A 20375-nucleotide genomic window follows, 5' to 3' on the forward strand; every position below is an offset into this window, starting at 1 on the left:
AACAATGATTTTGTACAGTTCGAATGCACACAATCGCGATCTTCGTACCCGTAATTTCTGTACGCATTAAAAGAAGATAAAAAAATTGAACTAAGGAAAAAACGTAAAAATGCTTAGTCATGTTTAGGAGTAATTGAAAGACGAATAGCCGTAAAATGGTAATAAAGGAATGGAAAGTATGGTGAAACTGGCCGTATAGATAGGCAATTACCAAAACTCGAAGCTCTAATAATAACCGATGCGATGTGACCGAAGATATCCGGGCCATAATTACTCCGCAAAGTATTTGAGTCTCTAGTAGTCGTCACTACGTGGCATCCGAGAAACTCGGCCAAAGCGACCGTGCGGCTTATTACGGCACACTGTCTTTCGACGTCGAGGGTTACGTCAAGATGCAGCTCCGCTTAAAATTCATACGTTTTAAAGACCGTATAATAATGGGGGAGGAATGAACGCACGAGCATGTGAAATGTTGCTTTTCAACGATGGATCTAGAATAAAACTTGTTGTGCGTCGGGAGCACGAGCATCGGTTGGCATTTCGCAAATTAAGGAGCTTTTAACGAGATAAAAATGAGTCAATGCGAGACTTTCCAATTGAAACTCGGCCTTGTTATATTTGCCTAATTGAATGCTGTTAAAACGTAAACGTAGTGAATGCGACTAAAACCTCGTTCCCACTCGTTCCGGGATCCTCGCAATGACGATGCCAAGGAACTTGATACCGAATTTCCGAACACCGAGAAATATTCGGTAGCGGCGATATTGAAATTCCTTGCATTTCGAAATTTGTAAAATTGAAAATTCTAGACGAAAAACTAGTTGAAAAATTTTCTTCGTATTTCAATATCGTTCACGATACACAGAGACGCGAGAGATTCTGAAAAATGAATTCTTTCAAGGGCGAATGTCAAATACTTGATAATTAAAACCTTGGAGAAAGAAGCCACTGCCGAGATTCCAACAGTTTATCTTTCATCTTTAGTATCCCATATGAAAACAAAACTGCGCACGTTGGCATAAGTGCTGCGGATTCCCAGCGAGGAAAGAAACCTCCAAAGTTATCGAGCTGTGGGATATATCGTATGAAATTCTTCATGCAGTAACGAGGAGAAAATTGATCCGGATTCCTCGGTTGCGATCGTATATGGAAGCTGATTATTCCGTTGGACTATGAAAGTATAGAAAAAAGATGACGAACAACATTCGACGTTCCGGGCTATCTGCGCGTACGAGCAATGATAATTTTTCACATTCATCGATCGAATCCCACAACGTTCGACTACACGTATACACATTATATCGATGAAGAATATATAATAATCGAGCGATCGCCAGGCTTAACCCTTTTTACTCGCCTCCCTTGCGTGCCAGTAACTACGCACACGCGATCATTATTTATTCATGGTAGCAGGAAAGGGAGATAGAGGTAAAAAAACGACGGAGAAAGATGACATGGGGGGAGATATAAATGCGAGTATAGACAGGGCGAGTCTGTAATTTTCATGCTGCAAAAGAGTTTTCCAAGTTGCCATGGTTTCCTTTTTATTTTGCCTCGTTTTGCAGTGTACTTTTGCCCTCCGTCGTACAACAACTTGTAAACGATTGAGTGTAGTTGGGGTTGAAGTTTACCTGGGGAAAAAGCGAGTTCCAAGAGCGTAATAGCGGAAGCGAGGGTTGCAGCAATGCGATTGTTCGTTACAGAGCTTAAGGAGGAACGATAGACCAGCAATATAAAAAATCTTCACCCTCCGGCATCGAGTTACCTCACGACGGTGGGTGTAATTGCGAAAGGGAATTCTACACTTTTCGGGCGACTGGAGTATCCTTATCTACGCTATCTTCGAACCACGTTCATTTGTACTTGCAGGACACGAGGGTCATTTTGTAAGGGAGCCTTGCGTCGAGCAAGCGAGATAAAAGCCTCGAGCAGAATTACGTAAGAGCGACGAACTTAAGTTGCGTTGAAGATATAACGAGAAGATTTGAACAATAGAATTGTCGATTCTATTGTACAAAGATAATGATAAATAAAGTGATAAAACTTTTCGGTATAGTTTTAAGAGGATGGATCAGTCGGTAACCTCACTTGGAATTTTCGAAATCGAAATTCTTTGACACAGTTTGATCGATTAAAAAAAGGCTCTGTCAGCCTACGCAGAACGATGGCAAAAATCGACTGACAGAGCCTTTTTTTAATCGGTCAAACTGTGTCAAAGAATTTTGATTTCGAAATTTGCAACTGTCTCTCTCGCACTCGTGGTTGCGGTATACCGACTGATCCGCATCCTCTTAAGGATATTTCAAGAGTACAAAAACATTGTTTATACAGGGTTTATGCACAAAGTCTGATTGTCAGAATTTCTTAGCTGTGTACAATGATCGTAATTATTGTCTGCAATAGTAATTCCAAATTTTTTTTCCATTTTCATTTATTTTCCTTCCACACGAACCTATAGAAACCTGAAAAAATTGCGAAATTCTATATTTTTAGCGAATTTGAAAAAAAAAAAAAAAAAAAAAAAACGTTAGAATTTTGCCATTTTTTTGGGTTTTTATAGGTTCGTATGGAAGGAAAATATACGAAAATGGTAAGAGAACTTGAAATTTTCGTTGCAGACAATAATTACGATCTCCACGTTGTACACAGCTGAAAAATTTCAACAATCAGATTTTGCGCTTAAAAAATGTTTCTGAACTCTTGAAATGTCCTTGAAACTATACCGAAAAGTTCACTATGCTGAGTTATTTCCTCGTCTATCCTAAAAACATTTCCGAAAACAATCGATTTTTTGACTTTCTAAAGCAGGACCCCCCTTAATGAATTTCCACAAATCATTTCCGTGGTTCATTATCAACGGTATTTTCACCTTCATTGATTCTACTTGGAGTCGATTTGGAAATACTTTCAAACGCAATGAAACACGACGAGACACCGAACGATATTTTTTCTTGATATTTCATGCAAATTAGTACCATGGAAAGTATACGTTTCCAGATATGGCAACCGTGCACTTTTCCCGATGGTTGAATGGCGCGAATCGATCAAAACTTTCCGTAGCGTACATAGAAAAATCGTATCGGCAATAAAATAGGAGGCAGAATTTAGTATCTTTCGAAAGGGGTCGCGAACCTTTTTTTATTGGGGTCATCAACATCGGCGAGAAAGCGACCTTTGCACCACCGATCAAACGCTATTTAAAAAAAAAATACTCCGCTTTTTTTTATTTTTCTCTCCTTCTCCATGTTTTTTTGCTTTATAAATTCTTACGAAGAAAAACGTGGGAATGAAAATAGTGCTAAGTCTCGAACGTTTCATAGACAACGAGGGTGAGAAAACGGAGGGTGAGTCTTGCTGTATATGTTTTTATTCATAGCTCCATACAAGAGGGGATGAGGGCACTAACATTTTTCAAATTGTTCATTGACCTGAGGAGGGTTTATGTTGTGCATATTCAGCCCTATGAAAAAAAAGGAAAACAATTTATTGGTGTAACAAAGAAAAATCCAAAATTTTATCTCAAAAACTAATCCTCAAATAGAAATTATGCGGGAACGCAAACACACCGAGTTTTCCGTGATGCTGAAGTTTGCTGCGACGTTGGAGTCCAACGAAATGGTTTTAAAAAACCCTCGAATAATTCTAGTAATCCTTCAATTTCGTTTCTTGCCGAATTTGCAATTTGTAGTTTTTCAACCTGCACCGATACTTCGGGAAATAAAAAACTGGTTAATTACAAATGGTTTTTTCGTTCATTTCGTTGGACTCCAACGTTGCAAACTTCAGCGTCATAGTTTTGCAACGTTCGTTTGGCCAGGTAAACACTGCATAAAATTTCCGACTCAATAGGAATTCATCGAATTTGATTTTGCACTGCTCCGTCAAAAATGAATTCAATTGAAATCATCCGAGAAATATATCAGGCGAGAACACGAAAAAGTCTCCTAATTAAAAGATTGTGAAAAACCTTTTTCCAAAACACCACGAAGAAAGTGCGTCAGAATTTTGGAATATTCAGTATCGAAGGTTGCACGAGTCGCAATCAGTCAAAAAAAATAATGTTTTATACCAAGTGATTCGGAGCCGTTCAAAATACGATTTGGCCATTTTCATTATTCACAAAAAAAATGCATGTCCGTTTAAATCCATTGAGGCAAGGTTCTGTCGACAAATGTTGCATGTGACCGCAGAACAGTGCGGAATCCCCAGGCGGGTGGTAAGTCAAGAGTAAACATGCCCGTTTTTATCTTTTTTTTTTCGGAGTTGACTTTCCCCGTAAAATATTACGATAAGTCGCGATACAAGGAGAGGAAGGGAGAGAAGTTTAATAAAGTGAGACGAAGGAAGAAAGAGGAAGATAATAATCGCGATAAAGAAAAAGGGGTGCGGTAAGCTCTTTCCTCCCTTCAATGGTATTCATCGTAGCGATGACGACGAAGCCGGAGACGAGACGATATTAAACTGATCCGTCGACGGGTGAAACGGTCGCGTCGCTGCTCTCGAGACACGTGTAAAAAAAGAATCGAAGGTGCAAAAGGTATACCGATATGTATGTCACGCATACATACAACTGTGCCACACTCTGCTAACGAAATAGACACCCGAAGGGATCGTTAAAGTCGAGCGGGGTGTGGCTTTCCTTTATTTACCTCCGTTTCATTCATTCTCCCTTTTTCTTTTCCCCAGCTCTTTTTATCAAATTGAGAATCAGATCGGTGGTCCAGACGATACAGACATTTCGAATGAAAGAATCCGAAGTGCAAATAATTTGAATTATTACGAAATATGGACCGTGGATTATATCGGATTTTGAACCTCGATTCTAAACGTCAAAAAGTATATTTTTCAATCCTAACAGCTTCCCAACTGATTCTTATGAGATTAAGATAAATATAAATAGAAAAAATCGTTTAGTCGAAATAGAAATTCTATTTTGAAGAGTTCACAAATCGTAGGAGGTTCGTTTCATCGAGTGTGGAATCCCCCATTTCATCGGTATTTCCAGCGGAGAAAAATACTCTAATTCCGCCTCAACACAGTAGCCTCCGCGTCAACAAAAAGACATTTACAGAAAGTAGATTTTTTTTTAAATCTGTAACTGGACCATTCACAATTTTCACATTCCAACGAGAAGTCCGTTAAATCCGTCACTACGGAGTCGCGATAATTATAAAAACACAGTGAAGTTTGAAAAAAAACGTACTGAACAAGCGATCCGCTTGTTCGCCCCACACCGGAAGTCGTCCTTCCCCGCGCGCGGTTAACGAGGATCCATGCACACGCACATTTTTCACCGGGCTCTATACTTATGCGTATTAAAAGATTTTTTTTCGGTTTCCAACACCAAGATAAAGAGCGATAAGGGACGTGTGCGTGTGGTTGCTTTGTATTTGAATATGAGCGAGCTCAAGGATCTCGTTGGGCAGTGAAGACGAGAAGCGAAAGAGGAGCGAGGAAAAAACGACACGGTTGGTGGTCTCTTGCGCTCGTGTCTCGAAGAAAACGATGTTGCATTGTGCATGCCCCTATTTACTACATAAATTTACACGTACCCACACTCCTGCGTGCAATGTAGATTGAATGTCCTTGTTCGTGTATATTTCATACTGTACTTTGCCCATGTAAATATTAATGTCGAGAATAAAATGGTGGATATACGGGGCGTTTCGAGAGTTCTTAGCAGGCTGTAGGAAAAATCTTGAAACAAAAGACTGAATAAGTTGGAGAAAAATGATTTACACGAGTATGTTCGCCTCACAAATATGTGTAGGAGAGATTTTCGAATGTTTGCGTCTTCAAGAAGTATCGAAAGCGATATACAAGTCCTGGTTTCCTCGTCCAAAATTAGCTCGTGGTATGACTGGAATTTTCGAAATTTCAGTCGATGGAATAGAGTATCAACGAGATTGGAAAGTGGATCGTCGCGAGCGCGACGAGCGGTTTTATATGTGTCAATATATTTTTAAGGCTTATCAAGTTTTTGGAGCGTTGAATTTTTATTGCAGATTTCGAACCCGATGATTCGTACCGAAAAATGGAAGAGCATATTTCACAGAATGTAAAATCGATGACGATGGAAAATGAGACTTGTCGGAACGGCGGGGAACACCTCGCTGTGCGAATTTCACGTGCTCCAAAAGCGCTTTTTTACGTTTGTATGAACGTCGTGTAGACGTCTTTATAGGTCGACCGTACGAGTTTATGGCTTTATAAAATCCAGTGCGGTGTGATGTTCGATAATAAAAATATAAAGCGTTACAGTTAACAGACATAAAACCTCGTCGCGTATGAGTAAATCAATGCAAATTACGCCCTTCCGATCGGAGGACGAACGTCACAGATTAAGCGGTGGAAGAATAAGCCACTCGGATCTCGGAGTGTCTTATGTATCACCTATAAAACGTGTGGCGTGTCGACTAAAGACGTCGACAGCGACGACGAGTTCTTCGTTCTTTTATTCCTCGGTCTCTTGCATCCGGTTGGCCTTAGGTCGTTCCTAACTCGTCTCTCCCTCTCTTCTTCATCTCCGTTCCTTTTCCTAATCTTTCTTTCCTTTTCCTTCCCTATTTATCTCCACTTTTCTCTCTCTCTCTCTTTCTCCCTCTCCTTTTGTACCTTTTCCACGCAAACTTACGTAAAATTTGCTCAACAAAGCTTTACGTACGCACATAAATGTGAGGAGTCGAAGCGTGAGAAAACCGCAAAGAATGAATCATTCCCGGTGTCAACTAATTTATGCGGCAGTACTCTCGATGCATTGTCAACCAACGACATTGCGCGGAAATCCGCTCATTCAGTTTACTTTTTCGATCTTTTTTTCAGCACACTTCTGGCACACTCAAAGCGAGTTGTGGTTTTCATTATTTTTCTCATATTTCCAATAATTTTCAATGAATTTTCGATAAATTCAAATACACCGTCGCGCAAGTTTTATGCATTTTGACATTGGACGATAAAATAGAATTGTCAAAAAAGACAAAGCAAAAATCCGACGTTTTTTTCTGCAAGTTACGTACGAAATGCAAAACCGACTTTTTCAACAGCACATTTTCTGGCCAGTTGTGCATTGCCCCAAGCGCGCTCACGCTCCGTCGACAATGATCCGTTTTCTTGCTTCCCTCCTCCTCTCTCTCTCGCCCTCTGTTAGTTTCACAACGAGCTTCGGTACACAGAACATCCCAAAGTCCCGACTAGAGGTACGGAGCCAGCTGGCACGACACTAACGTCGTTTATGCTACAAGCCTCGCAGAAAGCGGGGAGGAAAACGACGACGACGATCGTGTTGGACGTTAGAATGTACTACCGTCTGTGGTCTATCACACAAGCGATACTGAATCTCTTGAGGTCCGTAATTCGTAAAATTGTGAATGGCGAGCAACCTGAAATACGCCTTTGTGATTTCCACAGCCGCGTCATACACGTGAGCTAACTTTTGCATGCACGAATCTGTGGTAACGAGAAAGCGAGGGCTCGATCGAAGCCGCGACATAATTAACCGGGCTATTTGCATAGTTTCGTTTGCGGACACAAACGAGACGCGTATGATCGAGAGAATCTATCTCTCGTTTTTTATTTACAAAAAAAAAAAAAAAAATAGAAAAGAAAAACAAAGATTTTTCCTGGGCCTCGAGCCAGATAAAAAAGAGTAAATTATCAATTCATGCCAATTCATTTAGGACAAAAAAATTTCAAAAATTCTACTCATTGTGAAAATGTGTTGAGAAATATCAAGACCGAAATTATGATAACCAGAAAGTTGAATCACGAAACGAGAAATTTTATTTGAATTCTTTGCGAACACGAATTTAAACATGCGAATCCAAAATTCGACGCAGATTCAAAGTCCAATAGATCGACTCACAAAAAAACAGTCGAATCGAATTCCGCCTATCATATTATAAGAAACGTGACGAAATTGCGAATAGATTGAAAAACCTTCGTTCATACTAGTGATGCGAAAGTTTCGAATCTTCGAAGTAGGACAACAATCTCAATGGATTTGGAGCTTTCGACAGAAATAGCTAACGAGCCATTTATCTATCCTCACGTACATCTTATCGCAGACGAAACTTTATTTTTCTCGATTGTCCCAATCCAGGACAAGCCCGAGTTATATAAAGTGGTAGCCTCTCGCATGCACCATTTTCGCTTGGCCCAATAGACTGTTAACCATAATTAAATTCGTCCGGAATTCTCCTCCGAGTTCTCAATCGAATCTCGGACGTTGAGGGTGCTTTGCTTTGCTATTTTTGTTCGGTCTTTTCTCCCCCACTCCCTCTCCCGTCCTAATACATTGGGTGTCGTCGAGCGGTTCGTAATTCGCGAGAGTATACATGGCATTTAACCGGAATACACACGTGAGCAGACATATACGTGAGGAAGCTGGTGTGTAGCAGTGAATTTGGCACGATTTCACCCTCGCCAACGTCGACTAGATTATTCTTGTCAAATTCTGTCGTTGAGTATATTCTCACGGGTCATTCGCATTTTCTCCTGGGCCTTGTGCTCTGCTCTCGCGAGACTGCGAACAACAACGATTCGCTCTCGCGTTCTTCGCAAACTGTCATTCTTCTACGGAAGGTTAAACAGTGACAAAATAGAAAAGTGCACGCGGAACGATAGCAGCATCCCGAGTAATCGGACGAGGCTGCGTTCAACGGTTTTTCAACCTTCGTCATTTTCACTCGCGTTTGTATACCGTGGATAAGAGTTCAGCAAGGGGAGAAAAAAAACAACGGACGCGATTTCATATCAATTTACCTCCCCCACAACCGGATACAACGGTGCTGCAATGCCCTCTCTGCTTCAAAGTGCACACATATATGTAACTCCGCGAGCGAGAGCGAGAGAGAGAGAGAGAGAGAACGGGAGTTCACCAGCTAATTAGCATGGTAATGATAAAACCTCGTCTTGTGCATTCCGCTATATTTATATGCGTTCATATGTACACGTATGCGCATACATTTTTCTCTCTTTATTCCCCTTAGCTCTGAGCGAGACTCTGACCTCGCGGTCGTCGCTATTTCGCCCGGTACATACAGAACTTCCTGCGTCTCCCTCGACTATCGCATAATCATAATGCCCGGGGAACGAAAAGTAGCGGAGGCACGTGCGAGGAGAATCGTATAGAAATAATTGTTTGCTTTATACAATTTGCAACATCGCTGCTGAGCGACGATCATCGTTTTCTTTACCGCAAAGTTTTTCAACGCACGAGGGCTGCAGTTCCGAATGGTTTTAATCGACCGAGTGCTTGCAGGAACAGAGGTGCTGAAACGTCGAGGGTTTCGGCGCTCGCATGAGATTTTATTGATCGCGATATTTTGAATTTTTGGTTAAAGAATTTTCATCGCGTATACTCGATGCTCCCAAACGACGTGGGGGGTCGTGAAACGGGTCGGAGCAGGGCGCTCTGAAAATTCTTATACGAAAGGAAAAGGATCGTTTCCGAGAAAACAAGAGGAAAAGGGAAGCCACACGAGTGCTACGAGGACGTGAACCAAACGCTTTTATCTCGGTCACGAAGAGCACGATTTATCCTTGCCACGACTAGAAACGTTATGTGCCGAGTATATACTATATGCTCAGACGGAAGAGCTAGTACTCGCTCGAGAACGCTGCCCTCTCGGTGTATGAATGAACACGTAGCGCATACAGCCACATGAGCGTATGAAAAGAAAAAAGGGCTCGACTACGAAGGATGAGATTCCAAAGGGGTTGGAGGCTGGTGCGGAGAAACTCGAGAGAGGAAGTGAGAGAGTGCTCGGTTCGAGAGTAGACCCCACGCGTGATTTATCGAGTCTTGTGGTCTTGCCAGTTGCTCACGATGTCTAGTGTGACCATTTCTTTTCATTCTTGCCCTACACTTGTGCTCGGACTTGCCAAGTCACTCAAAGTTTGCATGATGGATTAATCAGGGGAATAAAATGAGTGCACGTCCATAATACGATAATTAATCGTCGAAATATTAGCCTCGAGTCTTGTGAAACTCCAGATTTTGTTCTACTCATTTGTTTGTCTCAAGACTGCAATCTAATTAAGGTAGATGGGTGAATATTCGCCATCCAAGATTACCCGATGATATTTTTGGTAGGCAAAAATGTATACGTACTGGATAGATTTGCAAAATTTCGACGCTATTTACCGTGTAGTTTAGCAGCAAATTAATTATTGGATATTGACCTTTCTCTAACGCTTATCACTCCGGCACATGAAAGCCGTACACACATGAAAAGTTATTGAATTTTTTCGTTAGTTATATCCAAGATTTCGCAAAAATAAATCGATCGTTGTATTTCGTGGATATTCAAGAATACATGAGTATTTTAGTTTTTTAACGTTACCGTTGAAAATCAGCTGAAATATGGAAAAAGATCTCATGAGAAGTCATTCAGATTACACGACAAATGGATCAGTAACGTTTGACAACGCTGCATTCAATATAGGTTCACATGTGACGTCAGTTCGACCTTTTGGTCATATTTTGTCGTTCGTTAGCTTCGCCACGTTATCTTGTAAATTTTTAACAAAACGACGATTTTTATTCCGGTAAACTTTTTGATCGTTCATTTGTTCATTTTACTTCACTGCAATACTACTTTGGACAGTAAACTCACTTCATAACCTATAAAGTTTGTAAACAAAACTGACAGCGTGACATCAACAGCAGCGGCAGATGCCGCACCACGCTAGTCAAAATGAATTCTTCAAACGTTTTTTTGATAATAGAATTGTATAAAAATGTTGTTGGTTCTTTCCCAATTATATTTATAAAATAATAAAATTATTGTTTTCAAGCAAGTTTCGTCTTTTGAAATTTTTGAAAAATATAGTTACTGCAAAAATCACGTAGCCGTCACCCATCCACCTTAATTGGTGTTTTGTACTCTTCAACTTTGAGGGGGTCACCCCGTGGGGCAGCCAGATTTGTTGGGGTTTTTTGCGATTTTTTTGCGGCGAGGAAAAAAACGTAGACTTTTGAAATTTGAAGGGTTTGTTTATCGGTGTTTCAACTCTATAATAGAATTTTTTAAATTTGATGTCCCCGATAGATCCCGTGTTAAACTATTCCATAGGAACCCATATGTTTATTTGTGGTCTCCACGATTCCGAAGGATTGGTTTTCCTGAGATCAAAAAACTAAAGAGAGTTTTGATGTGTAAAACAGTGGCTATCGCCTGAACTGAAATCATACAGAAATATTGAAAATTGAAGGATTTTCGTGCTTTGAAACATTTTTTAAATTGAAATTTTGTGTTTCAGAGCATGAAAATCCTTCAGTTTTTAATATTTCTTCACGATGCTTGTTCAAGCGATAGCCTTAACAACGCTATTTCGGTTTTGGATCTCGAATAAATCAATCGATCCCAATAATCTCAATAAACCAATCCCCATAGGTTCCTGTGGAGTAGCTGTGCACTGCAACCAAGCAAACTTGATCATCCTTACAGAATTCTTATACGTCACAACTACAAGTCTGCAACTTTGAATATTTTTGATATTTTCAAAGAAATTTTATTCTCCGGTTGGTTTTTGTCGTCAGGGAGAATGCGATTTTTTTTTCTTATTGTCCAATTGAATTCACACATATTTACAGTTGAGTGATTCTTGTATGCATTAATTCATGGATGTCGTGCACCGAGAGAACAAAATCCGTGCACCATGATTATTGAACTTGGTGCGATATAATGACACGAGCATTGAAAGTTACGAGTCAGGTCAGAGTTCAGGGGCCTATCGATAATCCCTTTTATTGAGATGGGCAGGTTGAATGATCGCGACTAACAGGCGCCAGTATGAAGTTATGTGGGCACTAGTTGTAAGTCGTAAAAAAATACGAGACAGAGCATTAGCCGTATTATTGTTTGGTCGTACAACGTAGACATTTTTCCCCACTAGACGAACACTATTTCCGATAATCTTCAATTGAAAAGTTGGCTTTATCCTCATTCACTTGGCAACTCGATAACAAAATAATCATCGCAATGAAACTTATCTCGTAGATTCCGATCGCGAGATGCTGATAATCACGTTCAACGTGTGTTACGTATCTTCAAAAAAGGCAAAAGAATGCTGTACGTGAACGAGGTGCCAACTTCACACGTGTCTCGAGTTTCGAGCGCGGGTCATTTCCGCCGGTGGTTTCATTGGATCAGAGAAAAAAAATGAATCCGACACGTTCGTTCTCAGCTTGACATTCTCATAATTATTTTCACTCGCTTCGTTGCGTTCTCAGATTCTTTAATATTTCGTCTAATCGTGCGTAAACGTTTTAGAAAATATTTCGCACACGTAGAAAAAGTTGTCGCTTCGATGGACCTCGATCGCATTCAATTTTAACCATTTATAAAGTGTCGTCGATTCGGGGACGTAAATATACATTTTTGACAGGAATCCTTCACGAGGCTTCAGTCCCCGTGTGTGACATCACGGAAATTGAGAGTTTCGGCCTCGATGGAAACGTTCTTGATGCTCGAGTTGTTTATCATACGAATATGCTTCGGGCTACGAGTGATTCAATATTGCATGCTGTAAACGACAGGCTTATCGAAACTTCTATGAAAACGGTTATTTGACAAGGTTGCTTTCGATCCCAGAATTTACGCGTGCACATCTTGCCATTGAAAGTGAAACGTATTGTTCGTATGGATGAATCGAAATTACGTATTGATAAGGGAAGCGAGGCTCGTTCCTGCGTCCTTCTTCATCATTGTCATCGTGTGGACATTCAACTTTTATTATTTCAATGAATATTTTAAATCTCCCATGACGTTTCGGATACTGCAGTGCGTTTTGCATTATTAAAAATCACGAAAATTCTCGCCAATAAACAGTTTTGGAGATAATAATAAATAATTGGCGATCCACATTAGAAGAGCTTCATTGTTCTGGGCAGAATAACAACCGTCCTCTTTACAGCTCTACTCAAAAACAACGCTGCTCCAAACAGCCCTATTCTCAAATTTGCAAAATCAATACAATGCAACATGTCTCTTCTTTTGTCACAAATAATCAGTGTTATTCGCTTACACATGTTAAAGAGTGGAGACGTTATTCATGCATAAAATAAATATCTTTAGAGTGGACATGTTATCGAGTAGATTTATAAGAGTCGAGTTTTGTTGCAGCAAGTCGATAATTCTACTCTCAGTAAATGTATTCAACAACATTTCTCCTCTAAATACATCTTTAAAGAGCGGAATTGTTATCGAGTAAAGCTGTGATGAGTACATAGTTATACATAGCTGCTAGTTAACAAAACCCTATCGGTAGCCATTCTCGATAACAACTCCGATTTCAGAAGATATTTCATCATGAGTATTGTTATGAATTTCGGAGTAAAGATTTTAGAAAGAGTTTTTTTTAGAATAGAGGCGTAAAGAGGATGGTTGTTTGGTTCTGAATGCGCTTTGCAGTTAAATTTTTCACGAGCTTCTAAGACACTGTAAATTCCTATGTTAATAACGAACGTTTGGAATGCGGTGTTTTGGGGTAGTTTTTTGGACTCTCACGTCGAATATGAGAAACCGCACACTTGTTCGTCATGATATTCTCTGCAGTCTTGAAAATATCGAGGGAGTACAAAAGTGGAGGAGCAAGGTCGTGAAGAGCTCTCGTTTTATTCACATCTCGACCCAGTTCAATGAATGGACGTTGTACAAACGTTTCTTTACGCTTACGTAATGGCCGGACCTAGCATTTTCGATTACCGCATATTCACTCATGCGGGTGCTCACAGAGGCACGAAATGCTTGAAAACTAGCGGATTTTTGCTTGCTCCGCGTCGTTATTTTTCTCTCGAACTCTGTTACGAACTGCTTTGCAGAAAAATCAAAGAAATAAAAAGGTAATACGTTTGCACGATTCTTATTTCTCCCACGCCTTTTTTTTATCTCAACTTTTCGAACTTTGACGCATCGTGACTCGTGCGGATTTTGTCAAGGCCAGGATGGAAAGACTTTTGGATGATGGCCAATTTCTAATCGTTCGTCATACATCCATGTCGTATCAACTATATTTCGAAGCCACGCGCGATCCTTTTTTTCAATAAACAGACGTCAAGGAACAGCAACGTATTATCATGAACTTGTGGTTATAAAATATCGCGTGCTTCACTCACATTTTCTCCTCCTCAATTCGTAGTGACATTTTCATTTACAGAATTCATTACAGCCACGATATTAAGGCAGTTAATTAGGAAAGTATCATTTGTTTTTCTACCGAATTTATGGCGCGACGTAGCTTCCGCCCCAACTGCATAAAACGAGGGAACTTCACTTTTCGTATCGTAGTTCAAGAGGCTCTTGAACTTTTGAGCCGATATGCAGAGTGTGCGTCGTTACGTTGATGCTAAACTTAGAAATATGGAAAAAGAGAAAAAACAGAATCGATTAAGTGACGAGAAGCATCGTAAATTCCAGGAGAGAATTAAAACCCCAAAATTTCGTCATGCTTCAAAAATAACCGAGCGAGACTCGAACCGGGATAAAAGTCACGCTAGCTCATCGCCGCAAATTTGGGTGGAAAAAAAGTCCATTAGAAAAATAAGGAAAAAATGTGACTTTCGGATTATCCCGTTTGGGAAAAGACCTACGACCAATAAACGCTGAAATAATGTTGAGAAAGTTTTTTTTTTTACTTCCTTCAATTTATATTCCTCGCGAATCGATGGAATAAATGTTTCCTTTTTCTCTCTGCTTCCTCCAGGTGTTCAACTACTATGAATTTATACATATGAAACGGTCTGAAACAGACACGCGTCTCGTTCGAACAATATCAGGAGCCGCGAGTGTCCCCGAAATTAATCCATATTTATACGGCGATCATCCAAACTTGGAGTGACTGACGACGCTACAAATTCGACTCTGTTTCGTCTTTATCATAATTTCTCAGAATTTCTTCCAGTTACGATCGACGCCGAAGTTTGCAACATCAGAGTTCGACGAAACGAACGAAAAAAACTTTTACCATTCACCAATTTTTTATTTCACGAAGCATCGGTGCAGATTGAAAAGCTACGAAATTGGAGAATTACTCAAATTATTGGAGGGTTTTTTAAATCGTTTCGTTGAACTCCAACGTTGCAAACTTCAGCGTCATCTTCCAGTTAAGTATTTGCCGAAGTGAAAAATAATCAGTTTATAGAAATTGCAACTTTGGAGTTATTTCTGCTGGCCTCAAAACGGAGAAAATGATAAGATTCGCTGTCGGATAAGTGGGGCACGGCATGCGATAATTGCTTGTTAACGCAAAGTCTCTTGAGAGCGAAGAAGTTGAGCGTATACCTGGGATGATGTCGAGAGACAGCGAGAGAGTGATCATCGACACATTTACCCAGTCAACGAGGAGAGTTCAATAAGCCGAGCTTTATGACGTTATTGATGTTTTCAAAGCTCCAGTAAAACGCTAATGGACCAAGTATCTTTACAGTGTCCAAGCAGAGATCTTTCGTTTCGATCACGGCTCATTAGGAATAAACGTGCGACATGAAAACGCGGAGCGTTCACGAGAGGAGGGTTCCCGCATAAACAAAACGCTGTGGCGGGTTCGGTTCGGGTTTGCATCGAGCCACGAGTTCGCGCTAGAAAAAATGTGGATAGCGCACGTTCTTTAGAAATATATTGAGAGTATACTCGACCTATTTGATCGAACATCCGTAACGAAAGAAAATCCTCTCATTTCATAAGCCACCGCTTCTTTTTTTCTTTCCAACCTCCATTGATGTACCTGGCCGAACGACTTTTCTGTGTCGCTTCATGTAATAAATCCTCCTACATAAAATATGCGGTTGGCTCGTAGAAACACGCGGCGCCGATATAAACGGAACGAGGTAATCGCTCTCGAAGGTGTTGCATCGATGGTTACTCATTAATCATTATACTTTGAGTCGCGCTTCGAAAAAAAAGTAGTTTCGCGTGATTTTACAGCTTCAGCGAATTGCCGTGAAATGTAAATTCCTTTTTTTCGTCTCAGACACCGTCGATTTGTGTGCGTTTCATTAGAATGAGCGGAAAATACGAAAATGCCATTTTTAGTGATGCATAGTTGCTGTAAAACTTCTGAGGAAATATTTAACGCGAATATTTAGAAAAAAAATTCGGCAGACGCCAACTTTCGCTGTTTTCCCGGGGAATCCTCGTCGATTTAGCATGACGATAGCGAGGAGTTTGCGTTGTGATAACGCGTCAATTTATCGCGACTCCCTCCGGTTGTTGTGCAACGTCATACACGGAACAAAACACGTAGACAGATTCGACGAAGAGGAAAAGGGTTTTGCGTCATCGTTCTGGGCAAATTTCTAATCATTCATTTATGAATTATCCACTTCCATGGACTGGCTGTCAAGCGCACATTCGAGAGGAGGGGAAAAGCTCGACATATATGCGTCGGTCGCGTCGATATTAACGCGGTATTCATTCATTCAGCAATTTCGCAGAAACAATTGAGAAATGTTTTACCGCTTCCGGACCATGATTGTTTTTTCACAGCGCGTTCTTTTTCTCTAGTTCCATTATGCTCTGCTCGACCGTACATCGAAAATTCGTATTTTTGCTCGCTCGTCATTTTGCCCGTATGACGCGGGGTTCGATAAAAAAACTTCGACTCGTTGATCCCGAAAGTCGACGATAAAGGCACGTGACGAACGGGCAGAAAATCCCAAAAAGAGCTGAACAATGATTCCGAGTCCCTACGAACCGCTTCGGGCTCAAAATCGACGCCCCAAAGTCCGTATTTCGTTTCCCTCTTTCATTGTTTCGACAATTTATTGATTTTTTCTCTTGAATTATAGTATTTTTTTTGTCCCCTCAAAAACTGGCGTGCGTTACGCTTCGATATTTAGCATGCAATTTTTCGTATCCGTTTGTAATCTGGGAGGCTCGTTACCGTTTTTGTTGTGCTTTTTCTTCGCCCGTCAAAATGAATGGTGGCTTACGTTGGTGGTCGAATTCAACGGTGATACTATTTTTTCGTTGATTCCCCGTACGATTGTGATTGCACTAATACGATATGGCGCGCAGTCGTTCTGTTTGATGGCATCTTTCGCGATAAAAATCATGACTGTTACGACGACGCATATATATACTTTTTCACATTTCCAAGTACATAATGGAGGATGACGTCATGCGCGCCGGAATGCGTTTGCACCAACGACACGATCGATTCTTCATTTGTATCGTGTCCCGCTGCATAAAAATTTCATATCACGATATTGTCCCGTAAATCTGATGAATTTATCGTTGCATGCGCGTCGGAGAAACAGCTGCCGGTAGCGCTTCCTTCGTTCAATAACAGTAAACAAAAAAAAATAGTTTCGATCGAAACGAGTGGAGATGAAAGTTTTCGATACGAGGGAGGCCGTCGATGAAACGGCGTGACACGTTTGATGTTTGGAACGAAAAACGTGAAGACGAGTTTGTGTGGAAAACGATGAAGAATTTTGCAAACCAAAAGTCCGAGGAACACCGATTTTGAAATAGACAAAAACACGTGGAGTCGATCGAACGTTTGTTTCCACGGTTTCGAACGAATCGAGAATAGCGATGACGCAATACACGCGAGTAAGTGTGTTACGACGAGCCAATGCGTAGTTCGAGTTTGAGGTTTTGGCAATTTTTTTATCGAGGATCCAACGTCAAGGGTCCGAAAAGAAATTGCAATCTTGTTTTAAAATTTATTTATTTTCTCTTTCGAGTCAGATTTCAAGTCCGTACCCAGAGCAGGCTCTGCAATTTTCGTGCACTTTATTCGTCCTCGATAAAAACAAGAGCGCGACGAGGCTAAGATAACACTTGGATTCATGGAAACTTTTGGTGAGTAGGGCAAACCCGAAGATGATGAACGACCAAAAGCTGGCCGATTTCGTAAAAAATGATTCTCGTTTATCGAATTCGCTCATGGAGCTGCCCGTTCGAAGAATTTTTCGTCCAATTATATTCGTCGTAAAATTTGGTCGACAAGCATTTTTTCTTTCGTTTTAATGCGCGCAGAATAAAATATCAAAATTTTAACAGACCGTTGATAGTTTGAAAGTTAAAACAATTTCTGCGTTAAAAAAGTGATTCGAAATGGCACGATGTAAAATTCGAGCCAGAACAATCGAATGTAATGATAATACCAAGAATAATATAAAAATGATGATTCAACGATAATAACAACAGTGACGATAACAATAAAATAATAACAAAATTCTATTCTTACAACTTGAAAAGCTAGAATACAAAACGTCTTATCTGCTACTTTGACGTTTCACTGACCATAGACAATGTGCTGAGATCCCATGCGCTCTTCGCCTGTTTGTGATAACCCTTTTTGTTCTTCCTTCCAGGTCTACGAAGACTGGAGAACCAGCCTGCGGCAATTGCGATAGCACTGACGTCGCGACGTTCATTTTCGCCGTGAACGTCGCCGCGTACCTCGTCCAGTGCATCGACTGATCTCCCCGTAAATATCATTTTACTTTTATTTATCTCTTGCTAAAACGAAAGATCTTACAGCGGAGAAGAAATCCGCTCATTTATTTGTTTGCACAGCGAATTAAAAACGTTCACTTAATCCGTTTGATCAACGATCAGCTGACTCACTGATTCGAGCACTTTAACGTGGCACTGCTGCTGTGTCCCCGTAAGAAGTGACGACAACGAGCTTGTTTATTTATTTGTTCCGACTTTTTGTTCTCACTCGAGATTCGAACTCGAGTTAATTCCGTTGACTGTTTCTCTTTCAATTGAACCGCTCATCAATAATGCATCGAGCTCTTAACCTTAGTCACGAAAATATGCAACTTCGTCACTTGTTTCTCGTTCATCATGCGAAATAACCTCGAAATATCAACGCGAGAACGAGCAGCTTTGTCTTCGAACTTTGGGTGAAATAATGAAAAAAAACCTTCCTCTCGATGCGTCAGTAAATACTTCAATGCACACTCTCGTGCTCGCGAGCTTACGCTGAGCCTCGCAAATACTGATTAATCATCGATCGATTATACAGTGCTTGGTCCCCTTCATATTGCGTATTTATATACGTGGATGCAATCCAAGATCACGTTCGAAGCTCGTGGTGGTAAGCGAGTTCGAAAAAAATGAAGGAAATAATCTTCCGTTGCAAAACTCGGTGTCTCGTGGAATAAGCGATTTCTCGTCATCGCCTCTCTTCCACGCGTTCAATAAACATTTGATGGCTTCTTGATACTCTTTTTTATCGTTCAGATAAAACTTTTTACAACGAAAAGGCGCAATTGCAGAAAATATATTCGGATCACATTCGTATACTCCGCGCTTCGGTTAGCACTCGGTTTTATTTCGGTTTGCCTTATTTTTTACGGGCTGAGCACGCGGAACCTCGAACTCGAGGTGAAGAAAGCCCCGCCACTGCAGATCCGCACAGGTCTGCGGTCGGCGCGCAACTGCCGGACCGTCGACACTCATCGCCGGCTCTCCCCGCGCACCGCGTCAGCTACGGCAATCAAGTTAAAGATTGTATACAGGATTCCTCAGATTTTCATTTACTCGTTTGATAAACTCAAATTTGTAACGGAATTTTTTCTTCGTTACGTGCGGCTTGCGGCCAACTAATCGATTATCGAAGTTACCGGGCTCAGGCATTTCTAACGCGAATATCGTCGAACCAGCCAAACCTAGAGCAAAAGTGCATAGGACCGATTTTATAGAGCACTCAATTTTCTACGGAAAAGTCCCCGACAGTTTTTCTGTGCTGTCAACGATTGAGACTGGAAAGCTACCGAAACGTGATCCTCGAAGCACATTTTTAGTCGCTTTGAGAATTTTTAATTGCCGCATGCAGAAAAGCCCTGGCACAGTATTTTTTGTGTAGTAAATTTTATGCCTTAAAAGCTTGATTCGTTCGTTTTCTCTTTTCAATAACTTTAAGGATGGGGGATGAGCGACTCTTTGACGAAAAATCGAGTAAAAACCGTGGATTCGAATTGTTCCTTGGCAATCCTGGGACACCTTACACAACTCTGGTAAATATACCAGCTTAAGAACGACCATAACGTGCCTTGTCGCGGTAACAACGGTGAAAAAAAACCGAGAAGTGTATGCGTCGACAGTGAAAGATAACATGACGTTTGCAAAAGAAAAGCAGCGACTGTTTTCATTTCAGCTTCCTCGACTTGTTTCACTTATCACCAGTCAGAAGCAACCAGTATACGAACGAGGAGAAACTTTAGAGATGAAATTTTTTACGAGAATCGAAGACCGGGGTCAATGCTATGTCACTGAAACGTTCTCGGAATCGATCTTAGAAATTCCGTGGACAAATAATTCACGTTTTTATGGCGACGTTTCGGAGTCTTTTGAAAACCGCTTATCTGCAGTACAGATTTTCAATAGAAATGCAAATGCCTCCGCGATCTT

At 40.7% G+C, this 20375-nt stretch overlaps 1 protein-coding gene across 7 annotated transcripts in view; it reads right to left on the reverse strand.

Annotated features, from left to right (window-relative positions):
* Positions 1 to 20375, reverse strand: part of step (cytohesin steppke) — a 47564-nt gene that overhangs the window by 7272 nt on the left and 19917 nt on the right. For 2 of the 7 annotated variants that reach the window (XM_043415112.1, XM_043415105.1), the window contains exon 1: positions 18255 to 19388. The exons of the other annotated variants lie outside the window; for them this stretch is intronic. In XM_043415112.1, coding sequence (XP_043271047.1) covers positions 18255 to 18452 — 198 coding nt within the window. In that variant the 5' untranslated portion in view covers positions 18453 to 19388. Of the gene's footprint in view, positions 1 to 18254; positions 19389 to 20375 lie in introns of those variants that run through there. 7 annotated transcript variants of the gene reach the window in all.

This window comes from Venturia canescens, chromosome 1 (genome assembly GCF_019457755.1).
Source record: "Venturia canescens isolate UGA chromosome 1, ASM1945775v1, whole genome shotgun sequence".
NCBI classification, from domain to species: Eukaryota; Metazoa; Arthropoda; class Insecta; order Hymenoptera; family Ichneumonidae; genus Venturia; species Venturia canescens.